At 34.7% G+C, this 16,031-nt stretch overlaps 3 protein-coding genes, 1 non-coding gene and 1 pseudogene across 4 annotated transcripts; 4 read left to right on the top strand and 1 right to left on the bottom strand.

Annotated features, from left to right (window-relative positions):
* Positions 1–2,342: 2,342 nt before the first annotated feature.
* Positions 2,343–2,415, bottom strand: TRNAR-UCU (transfer RNA arginine (anticodon UCU)). Its single transcript has one exon. It is a non-coding gene; the product is annotated as a tRNA-Arg (tRNA).
* A 331-nt stretch (positions 2,416–2,746) lies between these two features.
* LOC140970408 (G-type lectin S-receptor-like serine/threonine-protein kinase At1g34300) lies at positions 2,747–5,588 on the top strand. The gene has a single exon (XM_073432118.1). It carries the CDS (start codon positions 2,968–2,970, stop codon positions 5,437–5,439), a length of 2,472 nt encoding a protein of 823 aa, XP_073288219.1. The 5' UTR covers positions 2,747–2,967; the 3' UTR covers positions 5,440–5,588.
* A 1,528-nt stretch (positions 5,589–7,116) lies between these two features.
* LOC140970436 (putative F-box protein At1g55070) lies at positions 7,117–8,518 on the top strand. Its single transcript, XM_073432198.1, has one exon. The coding sequence runs from the start codon at positions 7,154–7,156 to the stop codon at positions 8,363–8,365; it is 1,212 nt and encodes a 403-aa protein (XP_073288299.1). The 5' UTR covers positions 7,117–7,153; the 3' UTR covers positions 8,366–8,518.
* Positions 8,519–10,050: 1,532 nt separating this feature from the next.
* LOC140970438 (F-box protein CPR1-like) lies at positions 10,051–11,406 on the top strand (annotated as a pseudogene).
* Positions 11,407–14,153: 2,747 nt separating this feature from the next.
* LOC140970429 (F-box protein At3g07870-like) lies at positions 14,154–15,455 on the top strand. The gene has a single exon (XM_073432190.1). The coding sequence runs from the start codon at positions 14,231–14,233 to the stop codon at positions 15,368–15,370; it is 1,140 nt and encodes a 379-aa protein (XP_073288291.1). The 5' UTR covers positions 14,154–14,230; the 3' UTR covers positions 15,371–15,455.
* The last annotated feature ends 576 nt before the right edge of the window (positions 15,456–16,031 follow it).

Here is a 16,031-nt window from a genome sequence, read left to right as displayed (position 1 = left end):
ATATTTCATGTTGGACTGATAATATTTTGCACTTTTGAGACCAGCACTAATGGCAAAAAGTTTATAAATATTGTTTATTTTAATATTTAGCAAAGGTCCCATTCAAAGGATTCCCTTTTCCCACCAAGGATGCTCCATTTCCACCCCTAAAAGAAGGAACTTCTAAAACTATGTAATGCACAGGAAATTAGCCAAAAACATTTGTCAAGTCATTTATGGTAATCGAGTACTAAAGTGGTTGTAGCCTTCAATAAATTTAACTAGTGATTAATTAATCCATAGATATAATTCTATATGGTGTGAATTTTTTATTTTATTTTCTTGTGAAATGTGTCATAAAAAATATGTAAATTAGGTTATTTATGAATCCCATAAATTATAACACACATGATATCAAATTAATGGATGCCCGGTTTTTATTTTTATTTTTATTTTCATTTTGTGTAGAGAATCAATATTGGCAGCTAACATATGCCTCTCTTGACAGACAAATATTCAATCTAAATCAACAACTTCAACTAACTATTCTCAAGTAAATTTGAATGTTACATCAATAGTAAAATCAATCAATTTTACCATGCAAAACTCATATAAATTAATAGTAGGTCACTTATGAGACGGTCTCACGAATCTTTATCTGTGAGACGGATCAACCTTACCGATATTCACAATAAAAAGTAATACTCTTAGCATAAAAAATAATACTTTTTCATGGATGACCCAAATAAGAGATACTCTTAACATAAAAAGTAAAACTTTTTCTTGGATGACCCAAATAAGAGATCCGTCTTTCAAAATACGACATGTAAGACCGTCTCACACAAGTTTTTGACATAAATTAATTACCCCACACTAAAATGTTCATCTTATTCATCAAGTCTAAATCTTGGTACTATTTTCCCACCTTATCACTTAGTCTTTGAAGTGCATCCATAATACACCATCACGCTACACATGCGTGTTTCTTGGCTCCATCAATAACCCGCAACTCTTGTTTTAGGTTTTTCTTTTTTATTCCAATTTTCTTTTTTTTTTTTATATATATATATTTTTAAGTTTGCATAGAAAACATATCATATTTATAAATGGATCAATTGTAAGAATGCTCACACATTATAAAAAGAAGTCTTCTACTTGAATTCCATTTAAATTTTGAATTGGATATGAATTCATATATATCACACTAAAAAAGCTTAAGTTCAAACTCCGACTTATCGATAATTTGAGTTTGGATCCTTTATATTGTACAGTAGTATCGTTCGATCATGTAAACTTCAAAAGATATTATAGTTATTAATAATAATGATTATTTGATATATGATTAGTCACCAATTGATTAATTAATTGGAAACTATACTAGTGAAGTCTTATCATCCTTGATATCATTCATATGTCATGTCATCGCAACTTATCAAACTATATATTTATTTAATTATTTATTATTTATATAATCCATTGTGGTCCAATAACAATAAAGTTGCATTTACAGCCGAAATTCTAACAAAATGTTAGGACCCACCAAATAATAATAAAAAAATTAAAATAAAAATGTGGTGGATACAATAGAGTTAGTCGTGTGAAATTAAAGTACTGCATGGACCAATTCAGTGTTTATTAATTAAGTAGAACCCATACAACAACAACAATAATAACCAACCAACGACACACCCACGACACGTGTATAAAATAATAATTATTATTTATATAAATCATGATCATTCATAGATCGATTTGTTTCATAAAATTTTGTTATAATTTTCAATTATTTATTTCGATAACGATATTGCAATTATATTTAAATATGTAATTTATCGAGATAATATGTGAATTTTTAAAGAAGATTAAATATTATAATTATGAGTAAATAATATGAAAAATATTATTTATGTAAATGAATATTATTTATGTAAATGAATATGATATTTTTGTAAGAACTTATTGGTGTAAAAAAAAAACGGACCACTAAAAGTTTCAACCTATTTTTGCAATTCATATCAAAATAATAATTATTTTAAATAAATATCTTAATCGTAATTTAAAAAAATGGAAAAGGTATATTTCCAAAATTATTTGTTGTATTATGGATATTGATATTATAAGGATAAATTTGCGTATATTAATTACTTAATTATGATTTTTATTTAATAACCAATGTTGACAATAATAAATAAAGAGTATGGACAATGGATCGGTGAATATATTGTTTAATGGATTTAAGGGAATCTGGAAGAGGATCGTTCGAGTGGATAAATAGTTGGGCCATGGTTGAAACACATTGGGCCACGGGTCCAGCTAAAAGCTGCAAAAATATGATTTCTTCGCCCATTAGGAAAAAATGGTTACACGCCCAGTGGGACTCGAACCCACAATCGCCTGATTAGAAGTCAGACGCCTTATCCATTAGGCCATGGGCGCTTGCTTGCACGTTGGAGTAAACTTAATTTTATTAACCTTTTAATACACAAATCATTTTCTTCTTTTTCTTCACTAACTTGATCCATAATTGAAATAACTTTAGAACTTTTTTTGAATATAATATAATTTATAGTATTGAAACCATATTGATTTCTGATGGACTTGGAACTGATGGTGTCAATATTTGAGTTGTTTTTATATTTTAATGTTAAAAAAAAAAAAGAAAGAAAAAGATTCCGATTTGGTCGTTGTCGTCCACTTCTTCTCGAACTAGTTGGAACGGATACAATGTTTATACGCTGAACGTGATTTATGGAGTTTTCGTAAGCATCGGTTGAGCAAGAACAATCAACAAAGAAAAATCGAAAAGACAGCGGGAAAAACCCACTATAAAGTTTTCATTTTTCCACGGAAAAAATTTGTCCTATTATTACTACCGATTAATTGGAGGACCTTTTTGTACTGGCTTCTAGAAAAATATCTAGTGCGGATATATAACGTGTTTACTTTCGTCGTCATCCGTCTGTTTTCAGTCTCAGAGAAAATAAAGAAATGGAAAACAAGAAAATGAATTTCCGATCATCGTACATGAAATTTCTGCTCCTTTGCATCATTTGCGCAGGTTGCTCCAGTTTAGGACAAGATGTATCTCCGGGTTTGAGCCTACATGCCTCAACTCCCGATCAATCATGGACATCTCGGAACAAGACTTTCATGTTATCTTTCGTTCAAGAATCTGAGAACATCTATTTTGCTGCCATCACCTACAACGGGATCCCAGTTTGGAAAGCCGGCGGTGATCCTGGTGGCGCGGTTGATTCCTCCGGCACCCTGCGCTTCCTACCATCCGGAGACCTCCAGCTTCTCACCAGCTCGACGGGTGGTTCCATAGTGTGGCGGTCCAATACATCTGGGCTCGGAATAACTGTGGCTTCTCTTGGTGATTCTGGTAATTTTGTGCTCAAGAATGGCGACATTCCAATGTGGACCACCTTTGATAATCCCACCGATACAATTCTTACTGGACAAAATTTCACTGTTAATCATGTTCTACGGTCTGGGTTATACTCTTTTCGCCTATTGCGCTCGGGAAACATAACCCTTCGATGGAATGACACTGTGTATTATTATAGCTCTTTACCCATGGACGCACCTAGTAACTATACCGTGAAATCACCAAGCATAGGCATGCAACCAGAAGGTATTTTTCAGCTTTTCGATCCACTGTTTCCGGGTAATCCGCGTCTTATAGCTCGTGACAATGATTATGGTGAGATCCGTTATAGTACTCTGAGGTTTGTGAAGTTGGATAGTGATGGGAATTTGAGGATTTATAGTTCTTCTTTGAGTAGTGGAAGTGGAAACAAAATTGTGAGATGGACTGCGGTTAGTGACCAGTGTCGGGTTTTTGGTTATTGTGGAAATATGGGAATTTGCACTTATGATGAGCTTAATTTCGCCCCCGTCTGTCGATGTCCGTCACAGAATTTTGAGCCCATTGATCCCAAGGACAGTAGGAAAGGTTGCAAGTATAAAGAAGATATTCAAGATTGTCCAGATAGAACAATGGTGACTTTGAATAATTCTGTTTTCTTGACATACCCTCCTGAATATGAATCTGATTTCTTTACAGCGAATATGGGAGCTTGCTGGTCTCTCTGTCTTGCTGATTCTGTTTGTGTAGCGTCCACTTCCTTCGCAGATGGCACTGGAGTTTGTTATATGAAAAAATCAAGATTTGTCAGTGGGTATCAGTCTCCGGCTCTGACTAGTACATCATACGTGAAGGTCTGTGATCCTGCATTGCCAAATCCTCCGCTTCGTTTAAGAGAAGTCGACAAGAAATCTGTTTCATTGAAGATCGTTGTTGTGGCTTTAGGTGGAAGTTTGGCCATGGTCATTTTAGTATGTGGTTTACTGCTCCATTACAGGTCCAAACCGGGATACGAAAGCTTACTTTCTCAGTATTCACCTTCTGAGTATGCCTCTGGAGTTCCCATTCGATTCACATACAAGCAGCTCTTACAGGCAACGAAGGGCTTCAAGGAAAAGCTCGGTGAAGGAGGGTTCGGATCGGTTTATAGAGGCGTCCTCTCTAATAAAATAGTCGTTGCAGTAAAACAACTTGAGGGAATTGGCCAGGGAGAGAAACAATTCAAAATGGAGGTGGCGACTATTAGTAGTACTCACCACTTAAATCTGGTGAGGTTGATAGGGTACTGCTCCGAAGGGCGGCACAGATTACTGGTGTATGAGTTCTTGAAGAATGGTTCTCTCGACAGCTTTCTATATAGTTCAGACGATGGATTATCCGAGAAAAAAATTCTCGACTGGCAAACTAGATACAACATTGCCTTAGGAATGGCAAAAGGGATCACCTATCTCCACGAGGAATGCCGGGACTGCATTCTTCATGGTGACATAAAGCCCGAGAACATACTCTTGGATGACAACTACAATTGCAGAGTCTCGGATTTCGGGCTCGCAAAACTCTTGACCCCGGACAAACATAGGCACCGAAGCCTATCCAACGTGAGGGGGACTCGAGGATACTTAGCGCCTGAATGGCTCGCGAATCTTCCAATAACCGCGAAAGCTGATGTCTATAGTTACGGGATGGTGCTGTTGGAGATTGTAAGTGGAAGGCGCAATTTCGAAGTCTCCTCGGAAACTAACGACAAGAAGTTCTCTTTATGGGCTTATGAAGAGTGTTTTGAGAAGGGTGGCCTGGAAGGAATTCTTGACAAAAGACTTGTGGGATCCGAGGTAGACATGGAACAGGTAATGAGAGCCATTCAAGTAAGCTACTGGTGCATCCAAGAGCAACCGTCGCTTAGGCCTAGGATGGGGGGAATTGTGCAAGTTCTTGAAGGGATTGCTGAAATACATACACCACCTCCACCTACGGCCAAGATTGAAGGATTAGCCCAATCTACGACTCTAAGTTCATGCACGTCTCCCGCGGGGAGAACTGAAGAGGACACCTCCATTCTTCTTGCAGAACGGGTTAGATTGAAGGAGTAGCCCAATCTACACTTTTGACGGATAAAAACTATTTTTTTTTTCGAGTTCTTGGTTAAAGGGGTTGTTTAAGCAACAAAAATTGCATGTATGAGTTATAATTTATAAATAAATGTTTTTTAAAATATTAAAATTAATATGTTACTAAAATATATTTTTTCTCAATAACTTTCTTTATTACTATTATTTGCGTAAAGTGGTTTAAATTTCACTGCGAATCAAAATTAATTATGAAAAATATACTGAAAAAATATGTTAATGTATGCATATTATTGATTGATTTATTGGGATGAATTCAAGCATCACAAAATATCAATTTATTATTTTATACAAATTGAAAAAAGAAAGAAAAAATTATTTAGTCAAAAATCTCGCAATTGTAAATATTGATATAAATATACATGGACGTATTTTTAGCATTATTTTTTATTTTATTACCAGTGGTGTGGATGGAAAAAAAATATTATTTGAATCGAACAACCAAGTGGTCCTATATATACTTGAATTAGTCGTTGATTTTTAAAGTAGGATCACCAACCTTGAAATCAAATGTGACAGCTGCAAACTTATCCTTTTATGTATCGATGTCAATTCCTGTGAATCGGATTGAACAATAGTACTATTTAAAAAGATAAAAACTTGTGTGAGACGGTCTCACGGGTCGTATTTGTGAGACGGATCTCTTATTTGGGTCATCCATGAAAAAATATTAGTTTTTATGCTAAGAGTATTACTTTTTATTGTGAATATGGGTAGGGTTGACCCGTCTCACAGATTAAGATCCGTGAAACGGTATCAAATGAGATCCACTCATTCAAAAATTGCTAAACCCAAACTCGAGCCAATCCAAAAGCTCTCAATCTGAACTTGAACCCGAATCAACCCGTGTAACCTGATTTTGAATTTTTTATAAATTTTTTTAAAAAAAATTAAATAAAATTCAAAAAAATAATACTAATATTTAATTTAAACACATAATAATAAAATCTCCCTCATATATATGATTTAAATTTGAAAGTCTAATTGTAGAAAAATAAAGTATACTTACTAAATTAAAGAAACAATTGTTTTAAAAATAAAAAAAATGTTCAAAATAAATATTAAATTATGAAAATATATGATATAAATATACAATAAATATTTTTTCAGATATACAATATATAAAAATATAGGAAATATTTATTAATTATATTTTTTTTAAAAAAATAAAATTTTTTGGTCAACCCGAACCCAATCCAACCAGATACGATCATTTTTTTCGGGTCAACTATCGGGTCCAACCAGATCTGACCCAAACTCGAAAACCTCAAACCCAAACCTGATTTTTTTCGGGTTAAACTGTGTCGGATTGGTGGGTCGCGTCAGATTTTGACACCCCTACAAAGTGATGGAATAAATAATTTTTTAACTAATAATTAAGAGTTATCAACATTTTTTCAGAAGAATTTGTACAATATTTGTCCAATATGGTTTAATTGTCTAACATAACTCGCAAATTTTTGTTTTAGCACGAAAATCTACTCATTAAATATTGAAGATTAGCGATGACTTGTTCCATCGTAAATCTTCCTTCCCCAAGAAGGCATATACAAATGGTTGCCTGTCATGTACTCTATCGTAAATAAATATATAAAGGAAGAGACGAGGAAACTTCCACTGCGAGAATACTTATATGTAATCCAGCAAAGGATTCTACATACAAACATCAAAACAGAAGATGTTTACAAGTCCATTCTTTCTTAATCTCCCATCAGAAATCATGGTCAATATTCTCTCGAGGCTTCCTGTCCAAACCATCCTAAGCTGCAAATGCGTTTGCAAGCAATTACTCAACCTGCTCGCCACTCCTGAGTTTGCAGCATCCCAGCTTCCTTTTTCAACCCCTGGCCTAGTAATCCTTCAATCTGGTACAAACGGAAACTTATGCCAGATATTCGAAATTGAAGACGGAATCGAGCTTCAAGACAACAATCTTCACTTATGTCCGGTGATGAAATTTGATCCCAACTTGTCTATGGGCTTACCTGAAGTCGATTTACGGATTGTGGGTTCGGTCAATGGTTTGCTTTGCCTAAGGGAATGTAGAAACAAATTGTACGACGCTCTATACATATGCAATCCGATCACACATGAGTATATTGCTCTTCCAAGGATTGAAGCTTGTATTGTCGAATATCCTGACACTTCTGAGTATGGATTCGGTGTAAGCAAGATTACTGGCCAATACAAGGTAGTTAGGAATGTTCATAGGCATTCAAATCCCCAAGCAGGGCCATGCTCGAGTATTCAAAATTATGAGTGTTTAGTATACACAGTTGGAACATGGTCATGGAGACACGTTCAGCCAGGCCCGCCGTTCGGACATTACGATCTTTCCCGTAGTTTGTTCCTGGATGGAAATCTTCATGGGTCTGTACAAGATTATTGCGGCTCTGGAGACAAATTAATTTATTGTTTCGATCTTGAGTCTGAGTCGTTCAAGCCCTTTCCTCCGTTTCCACCACCACCAGTTCCACCGGTTGTTGGAACCTTGGGAATTTTGGATGATTGCTTGTGTTTTGTTGACATTAGATCCGAAGATGATGAGATCACTGCTATATGGGTAATGAACGAATATGGGGTGGAGAAATCTTGGACTGAAATACTTGTTATTGCTGAAGTAGAAGACTTTGCTTGCACATATTATGACTCAGTTGAACTCATCAAAGCTTTTAAAAATGGTGACATATTGCTAAGTTGGAACAATTACAACCTGTTCTATTTCAACAGTAAGGCCAAAACTTGTCAAGATCTTGACATAACGATTGAGAAGGAACAAGGCTGGATCGAGGCTATACCTCACAGTTTGAGCTTTTTCTCACTCAAGAATTTCCATGGTGAAAATGTTATATCTTTCTCGGGAGCCTGTGACTCCGATCCATATAAATAAAGATAAATTAAGTGTTTCTGACAGTTTAATAGAAGTGTGATGCTATAGATATATGATTGTATATGTGATCTAAGAATTGAAAGCCGTTTCTTTAAATTTCCTTTAATCGTAATGTAACTCAGAAAAATTAATGAAATATTCTTCTTTGAAGGGGAAAATTATGTAATACAAGTGCGATGCTATAGATATATGATATACCTACACCACCTCCACATATGGCCAACATTGAAGGAATAGCCCAATCTACGGCTAAAAAAAAATTGGATCCGAACCGGACCTGCCGCTCCTTACTTTTGGGACAGCCCAGCACCAAAACCCAGTGGGTCCGTATGGTATCTTTGTCCCACGATTGTTGAAAATGAAAATTTAAAATGGTTATAAAGGCTTACAATAGACTTATATAGCAACTTACGTTATCCATTTTTGTAAAACGATGACAGATACAAAATAATTTCTATATTGCCTATTGTGCATTTGCACAAGTGCGGGCCTGAGCCTAGGGCGTGATAGAATGATATTAGAGACGGTCACCAGCAAAACGAGAACACAGAGGAGTAAGTGCTTTGCGGGGTAAAGTTTTACGTGGATGAGAGTCAACTATTGAACTTGTGAGATTAACCTCTTGAACATATAGGAGTCATCTCTAAATTCCAGGCGCTGGTGCATCAAGGGACACGCCGCAATGACGAAATCGCGTTCTTAAGAAGGGGTGATTATGATACGCATGTCCCACATTGATTGAAAATGAAAGTTTAAAATGCTTTATTATGACTTACAATAGACTAATATAGCAACTTAAGTTAACTATTTTCGTAAAACGATAACGAATACAAAGTAATTTTTATATAAGTCTATTGTGCAGTGGCGGGCCTGAGATCGAAGAGTTACTGTCGGAGTTCTCGTTGGACCCATAAACCCGTTAATTATTTAACGAAATTTTGACTTTAGTAAATATTATTACAACTATAGCAATATTGTCACATATATTATTTAATACCAGTACAACGGTGAACGTGTTGTGTTATTGTATGGTTGGTTTTTAAACAAAAAAATGATAAAATTTAAAAATACAAAAAATGTAACGTTTTCGTAAATAAATAGTCATAAAAATACAATAGATACATCAATTTTATTATTTTACAAAGGCGAGTGACATTTTTGTAAATTATAGAAAAAAAAACCAAATGGCATAAAATGAGTGTTATTTTGGTAAAGAAGAAAACATTAAATGGCTAAAAGTAACTAATTTGCCTAAAAATTTAGTTTTGTTGAGAATTATGTAATTATAATTTCATCGATTCACCAATTAATTGAAAAACAGTTGAGTAAAGGGCCAGTACTATACTATAATAATATCTTCTACTATACCATAATAATATAGTAAGATAATATAAAATATATGAATATTCTCAATTGATTTCTTTATATGAACGAAAATACGATATAATATCATCGATCTCTTTTTTAAAAAAATCATTTACTAAATGAAATTACATCAAATTTCCTCAAAATATTAATTTCATTTACAATTCCTTCTTTCCAAACATACAAATTCTTAATCTATTATTACATATCAAATTCTTTTGGGGGGCTTGCCAAATTTTATCTTCTGTTTTGTAGATGGAAAAAAATCATATCAAGAAAGTTTCATCCAAAAAATAATAATAAAAACAAAGAAAGTTTCAACCGAAGACCATTTCGAATTTCAAGTTTCCAAAACGAGGAGTATAAGGTACGACAGCACGTACACTTCCCTGTTTCTTATATCCGGCAAGCTTATATATAATTTCCGGTCCAGCAAAGGATTCTACATAGAAACATCAAAACCGAAGCTGAAAAATGAACCAAACGATGCTTGGAAGTCCATTCTTTCTTAATCTACCATCAGAAATCATGATCAATATTCTCTCGAGGGTTCCTGTCCAAACCATCCTAAGCTGCAACTGCGTTTGCAAGCAATTACTCAACTTACTCTCCACTCCTGAGTTCGCCGCATCCCATCTTCCTTTATCAACCACTGGCCTGGTAATCCTTCAATCTGGTACAAAAGGTAACTTATGCCAGATATTCGAGTATGAAGATGGATACGAGCTTCAACACAGCAATCTTCAGTTAAGTCCAGTGATGAAATTTGATCCCAACGTGGCTATAGGCTTACCTAATGTCGATTTACGGATTGTGGGTTCGGTCAATGGTTTGCTTTGCCTAAGGGAGTATGGAAACAAAGTGTATGACGCTCTATACATATGCATTCCCATCAGACGTGAGTACATTGCTCTTTCAAGGATTGAAGGTGTCGTGGAACATCCTGACACTTCTGAGTATGGATTCGGTGTGAGCAAGATTACTGGCCAATACAAGGTGGTTAGGAATGTTCATAGGCATTCAAATGATCCCCAAGCGGGGCCATCCTCTATTATTCAAAATTATGAGTGTTTGGTATACACAGTTGGAACAAGGTCATGGAGAAACGTTCAACCAGGCGCGCCATTTGGACATTATCATCTTCCCTTTAGTTTGTTCCTGAATGGAAATCTTCATGGATCTGTACTAGATTATGGCGCCTGGCACGGCGTATCAATTTCTTGTTTCGATCTTGAATCTGAGTTGTTTAAGCCCTTTCCTCCTTTTCCACCAACACCATATCCACCAGTTGTTGGAACCTTGGGAATTTTTGATGATTGCTTGTGTTTTTTTAACAATAGATTGGAAGATTCGGAGCTTAGTATTATATAGGTGATGAAGGAATATGGCCGGGCAGAGAAATCTTGGACTGAAATACTTATTATTGAAGAAGAAGACGGCCTTTCTTGCACATACGATGTCTCAGTTTGTCCTATAAAAGCTTTTAAAAATGGCGACATACTGTTAAATTGGAACAATAGCGAGCTGTTCTATTTCTGCAGTAAGACCAAAACTTGTGAAGATCTTGATATAACGATTCAAAATGAACAAGGCTGGATCGATGCCATACCTCACAGTTTGAGCTTTCTCTCGCTCATGAATTTCGACGGTTAAAATGTAATATCATTCTCATGATCGCGTGATATATATGTGAGTAAGAATTCAAATCCGTTTCTTTAAAGTTCCATAATTGTTGGCACTTCTCTTGTTCTTCTCTTTCTTCTTTCTAATATATTTTTTTTTAAAATTCCGACAAAGCATAATTATTTTCTTTGGACAAAGTTGTGTTATGCTTTTAAAAAACTAGTCACCGAATGAATATTATGTATAGCATGTGCGTATATATGATTTTATTTGAAAATATTTTGTTTCATTATGGTACTATTCTAGTTTTATAATGATGAAATAAGTATAGTTCAGAAAATACTAAATTAACAGGGTATTCATGCAATATTATGTAACAAAGAATGGGCACAGAATGATATGTGAAGCCGAAACCTACAATATAGTATAACAGAGTTCATGCATGTATAAAATCAAATGAGATAAATTTTCATATCAACGAACATGGTATTATATTTAAAATTTACTGTATTTAAATGTCGATAATAAGTTTCAAATGACGTGATTGCATGTTCCGATGAATAATAAAATTTGAACAAAATTACATACATATTTGAAGTGTTCATAGGCATTCAGAAGATCTCCAAGCAGGGCCATGTTCTGTTATTCAAAACTACGCGTATTTGGTATACACAGTTGGAACTTGGAACAAGGTCGTGGAGAAGTATTGAACCAGGCCCACCATTCGGACATCATCACCTTTCCTTTGACTTGTTACCTGAATGGAAATCTTCACGGGTCTTTACAAGATTATTGCGAGTCAGCCAACATGTTAATGTCTTGTTTCGATCTTGAAGCTGAATCATTTAGGCCCTTTTCTCCACCTCCACCGCCACTAGATCCAGTAGCTCTTGGAAACTTGGGAATTTCGGATGACTGCTTGTGTTTTCTCGATAATAGCTCACAAGATGAGGACATTATTATTATATGGGTGATGAAGGAATATGGGGGTGGAGGAATATTGGACTGAACAATTTGTTGTTTCTAAATCAGAGGAGTTGTCGGTTCATATTTTGAATCAGTTTACCCTATCAATCAAAGCTTTTAAAGATGATGACATCTTGCTATGTTGGAATAATAACAATCTGTTTTATTTCAGCAACAAGACCAAAACTTGTCAAGAACTTGATTTGGTTATTCAGAACAAACCTGGATCGATCGATCTCGAGCTCTCTCCTCGACAGTTTCGCAGGTGAAAACATTATATTGTTCTCTTGCGAAAGGTGCTTCTGGCAATGTAATATATAAGTGTTGTGACTCTGGTACCATATAAAGCCAATTCAATTCAATAAGAGATATCTCAATGAAGAAGAAGAGATGATCACTATCTTGAAAGTATATCGAATTACAATTGAATGTATTTGTCTTTTTCTTTTTATATAGAGTACAAATCAGCTAACTAAAACAGAGCTAATGGACTTCTAACTTCCATTCGTTGAAACTGCCTCCAACGTCTAGCATCCATTCACTTGATCCAAATCCATTTAGCTCCAGTTACATTAACCTGCGGTATGTAACAGCAAGCAGGATCTGTGACGTATGAACAGAACAGTGAGTCGTTTTTAAATAATTTGTAATGTATCTGTTGGGAATGCAACTAAAATTCCACATTGAAAAAAAGAGGAAGACCATAAGTTAATAAGATGAAATGATATCTCCATTGATACAAAATCTTTTGGGTAAAAAAACAAAAACATATCCATGATAGCCTAAGATCAAAGTTGACAATATCATACCATTTTTTAACAATATCTAATAAAAGTTAATCGGATATTTCTGCACCTTATGCCGAATATATGTTCATCACTTGTCTATGAAAGCCTGATATACTATATACCGGCTTTCTTGACCTTTCGAACTGAAGTTCAATTTTAAATATGAGATTTTATTTTTTTTCCCTAAAAAAATGGGCATAATTTGACCATGATAAGTTTCTTTTGATCTTTTCCCTGCAGACCTTCAAATATTAGAGTGTTTTCAAGAACAATTTTATGTTATAAATCTTCCATAAATATCTTTTCAACTTTTTCCTCGACTTGTTTGTTTCTTTTCACCTTCCCGAAACTGCAATCAGTCACTCCTTTTTTCATATTCTCCAAGCTAATTTTAAAAATGGAACGATGATAGCGAATGCTACACTATTATTATCTTTTTTGTTATTTTTCGTGACGATGAAATTCAAACATGTTATCATTTAATGTGCAATAAGTAAACCCAACTAACACAATAGTGTGCAAACCACTACCGTGCAAATCTTGTACGACAAATTCGTCCGAAAAAATATTGATAAAAAGAATCTAACTTCTAACATTTGATCAATTGTTCAACATCTCCATCACTTTTATTATCTTTTTACTTGAGTGGATAGGGAGGAATCAATGTTTTTTTATAAAGATCATGATAAATTCTCGTACTTCGAGAAGAGACTAGTTATGATTGATTCAACCCTACATTCTGGGAATTGCCTGCAGATCAATGACCCATACAATGTCAACATATTCCAAAAATCAAATTAACTTGATGATTGGTTCAAAGAAAAAAGTAGTTGATTATTTCAAAGTCAAACTAATCACAGAAAAGTCTAGTCAAGATTCAACACTACTAATTCTTATGAATCATAATGACTAATATATATCACATCTTGAATGAAATTGTGAATTTTTTATTTTCTTTTATAATTTTTTCCTTTAAAAATTAATATAATTTCAACTATAAATATATTGAATCATCCTCCTAAATCAATCTCATCTGGATATAGAGCATAAAAATTCTCCAGCTCTACACAAGATACGTACATACCCGGAATAGATAGATACAGAAGCCACCAATTAATTTTTGATGAATAGTCTTCCATCAGAAATCACCTTATGTATTCTGTCCAGACTTCCGATTCGAGCCATTGTAAGCTGCAAACGCGTCTGCAAGCGATGGCTTGAAATCCTCTCTGCTCCCGAGTTTGCCAAATGCCATCTTTCTTTGTCGAATCCCGGCCTAGTTATCTATCAATTTGAAGAGGATGAATATTTATGCAAAATATTCGAATTCGAGGATGTTTTGGAGCTTCACAACCACGACCTTCACTATAATCTGGTCAAGAAATTCGATCCCAGATCGTTCACTACCTCACCTGATTCAAGAATATTCATCGGAGGTTCCGTTAATGGTTTTCTTTTCTTGTGCGACCTTAGTACCCAGCACTCTCTTTACATATGTAATCCAATCACACGTGAGTATATCACTCTTCCCCAGCCTAAATTCATAGATGAAGAAGATGTTTACAACTGGGATTTTGGATTCGGGTTAAGCTCAGTAAGTGGGCAGTACAAGGTTGTTTGGAATAATTACCAAGATGTTATGTGGCCCTGTTCCAATTTTCCGATGAAGTCTGGTGAGTGCCTGGTTTACACCATAGGAACAGGGTCGTGGAGAAGCGTCACGCCATTCGGTTCATTTCAAAGTCTTTACGGTTCCAAGGGAGTTTTCCTGAATGGAAATCTTCATTGGCTGGTACAAGATTCCAATTGCGAGCATTTTGTTTCTTGTTTTGATCTGGAAACCGAAATTTTCAAACCCTTTTCATCACTTCCTTCGTATCCAAATCATTTCCCGGATTCGAGAAGCCTGTCCGTTCTACAGGACTGCTTATGTTTATGTCAGAATATTTCGTGGGATATGATAGTTATATGGACGATGAAAGAATACCAAGTTGAAGAATCTTGGTCGCAGCAATATGTGATCCCTATAATGTTTCAGACAACGTCTGAAATCATGTATCCTATTAAAGTTTTTAAAGATGGTGACATATTGATATTGTGGGAAAATTTCGAGCTGTTTTTTTACTGCAACAAGTCTAAATCCACTCGAAAAGTTGATGCGTTTGAAATGGTTCATTACACTGGTTGGACAGAGGCGATGCTTCATACCTCAAGTTTTGTTTCTCTCAGGAGTTTTTGTGGGGAGAATGTCGGGACCTTTTGATTCTAAATTGTGTGAATTGAGATTTAATCATGTAAAATTTCATTCACCGTAATCAGATGATGAAATTTAAGTATAACAAGAATCATTCATATATTGCACGATATTACTCCTTATAATTGCATTCTTTAGTTCTAATATTAATTACAAGGTCAAACACATGTCATTTTAACAAAAATTACGACTAGGGTAGTTGTGCAATTTCGATCTTTTAAACTGTACAATAATTTAATCATCATGTTTCGATTTATCTCGTATCAGAGACAATTATTACACTACAATAATATTATGGAATGAATATATAATTTGATAAAGTATATATTTAACTAACAAAATAATTGATACATTTTTAGTTACTATTTCGATCAATATAATGAAAGTTACAAAATTATACAAACTAATTATGAAAAACTATTATTCAAAAAAAAAAATTATGAAAAACTATTTGGGCATGTTATTGGCATTTGACTGGCATGACACTGATTTTACATGACACATAGGGATGAATATGGGGCTGGGTGGGGCGGCTAGGGGTTTGTCATCTATCTCTATTTTCGAATTATATCCTGGCTTCTTTATGATTCGGAGAATCCCCAACTTGAATCCGAACTCGCTGAGATCAAATCTACATCCTCGTCTCATCCCCACTTCAAAAATAATAATG

The sequence above is a fragment of the Primulina huaijiensis genome, unplaced genomic scaffold (genome assembly GCF_012295235.1).
Source record: "Primulina huaijiensis isolate GDHJ02 unplaced genomic scaffold, ASM1229523v2 scaffold5913, whole genome shotgun sequence".
Classification (NCBI taxonomy): domain Eukaryota; kingdom Viridiplantae; phylum Streptophyta; class Magnoliopsida; order Lamiales; family Gesneriaceae; genus Primulina; species Primulina huaijiensis.
This window is presented reverse-complemented; position numbering and strand designations above follow the sequence as displayed.

Coding starts and splice junctions, on each gene's coding strand:
- LOC140970436 (XM_073432198.1), top strand. CDS start 7,154: ATGTTTACAAGTCCATTCTTTCTTAATCTCCCATCAGAAATCATGGTC.
- LOC140970429 (XM_073432190.1), top strand. CDS start 14,231: ATGAATAGTCTTCCATCAGAAATCACCTTATGTATTCTGTCCAGACTT.
- LOC140970408 (XM_073432118.1), top strand. CDS start 2,968: ATGGAAAACAAGAAAATGAATTTCCGATCATCGTACATGAAATTTCTG.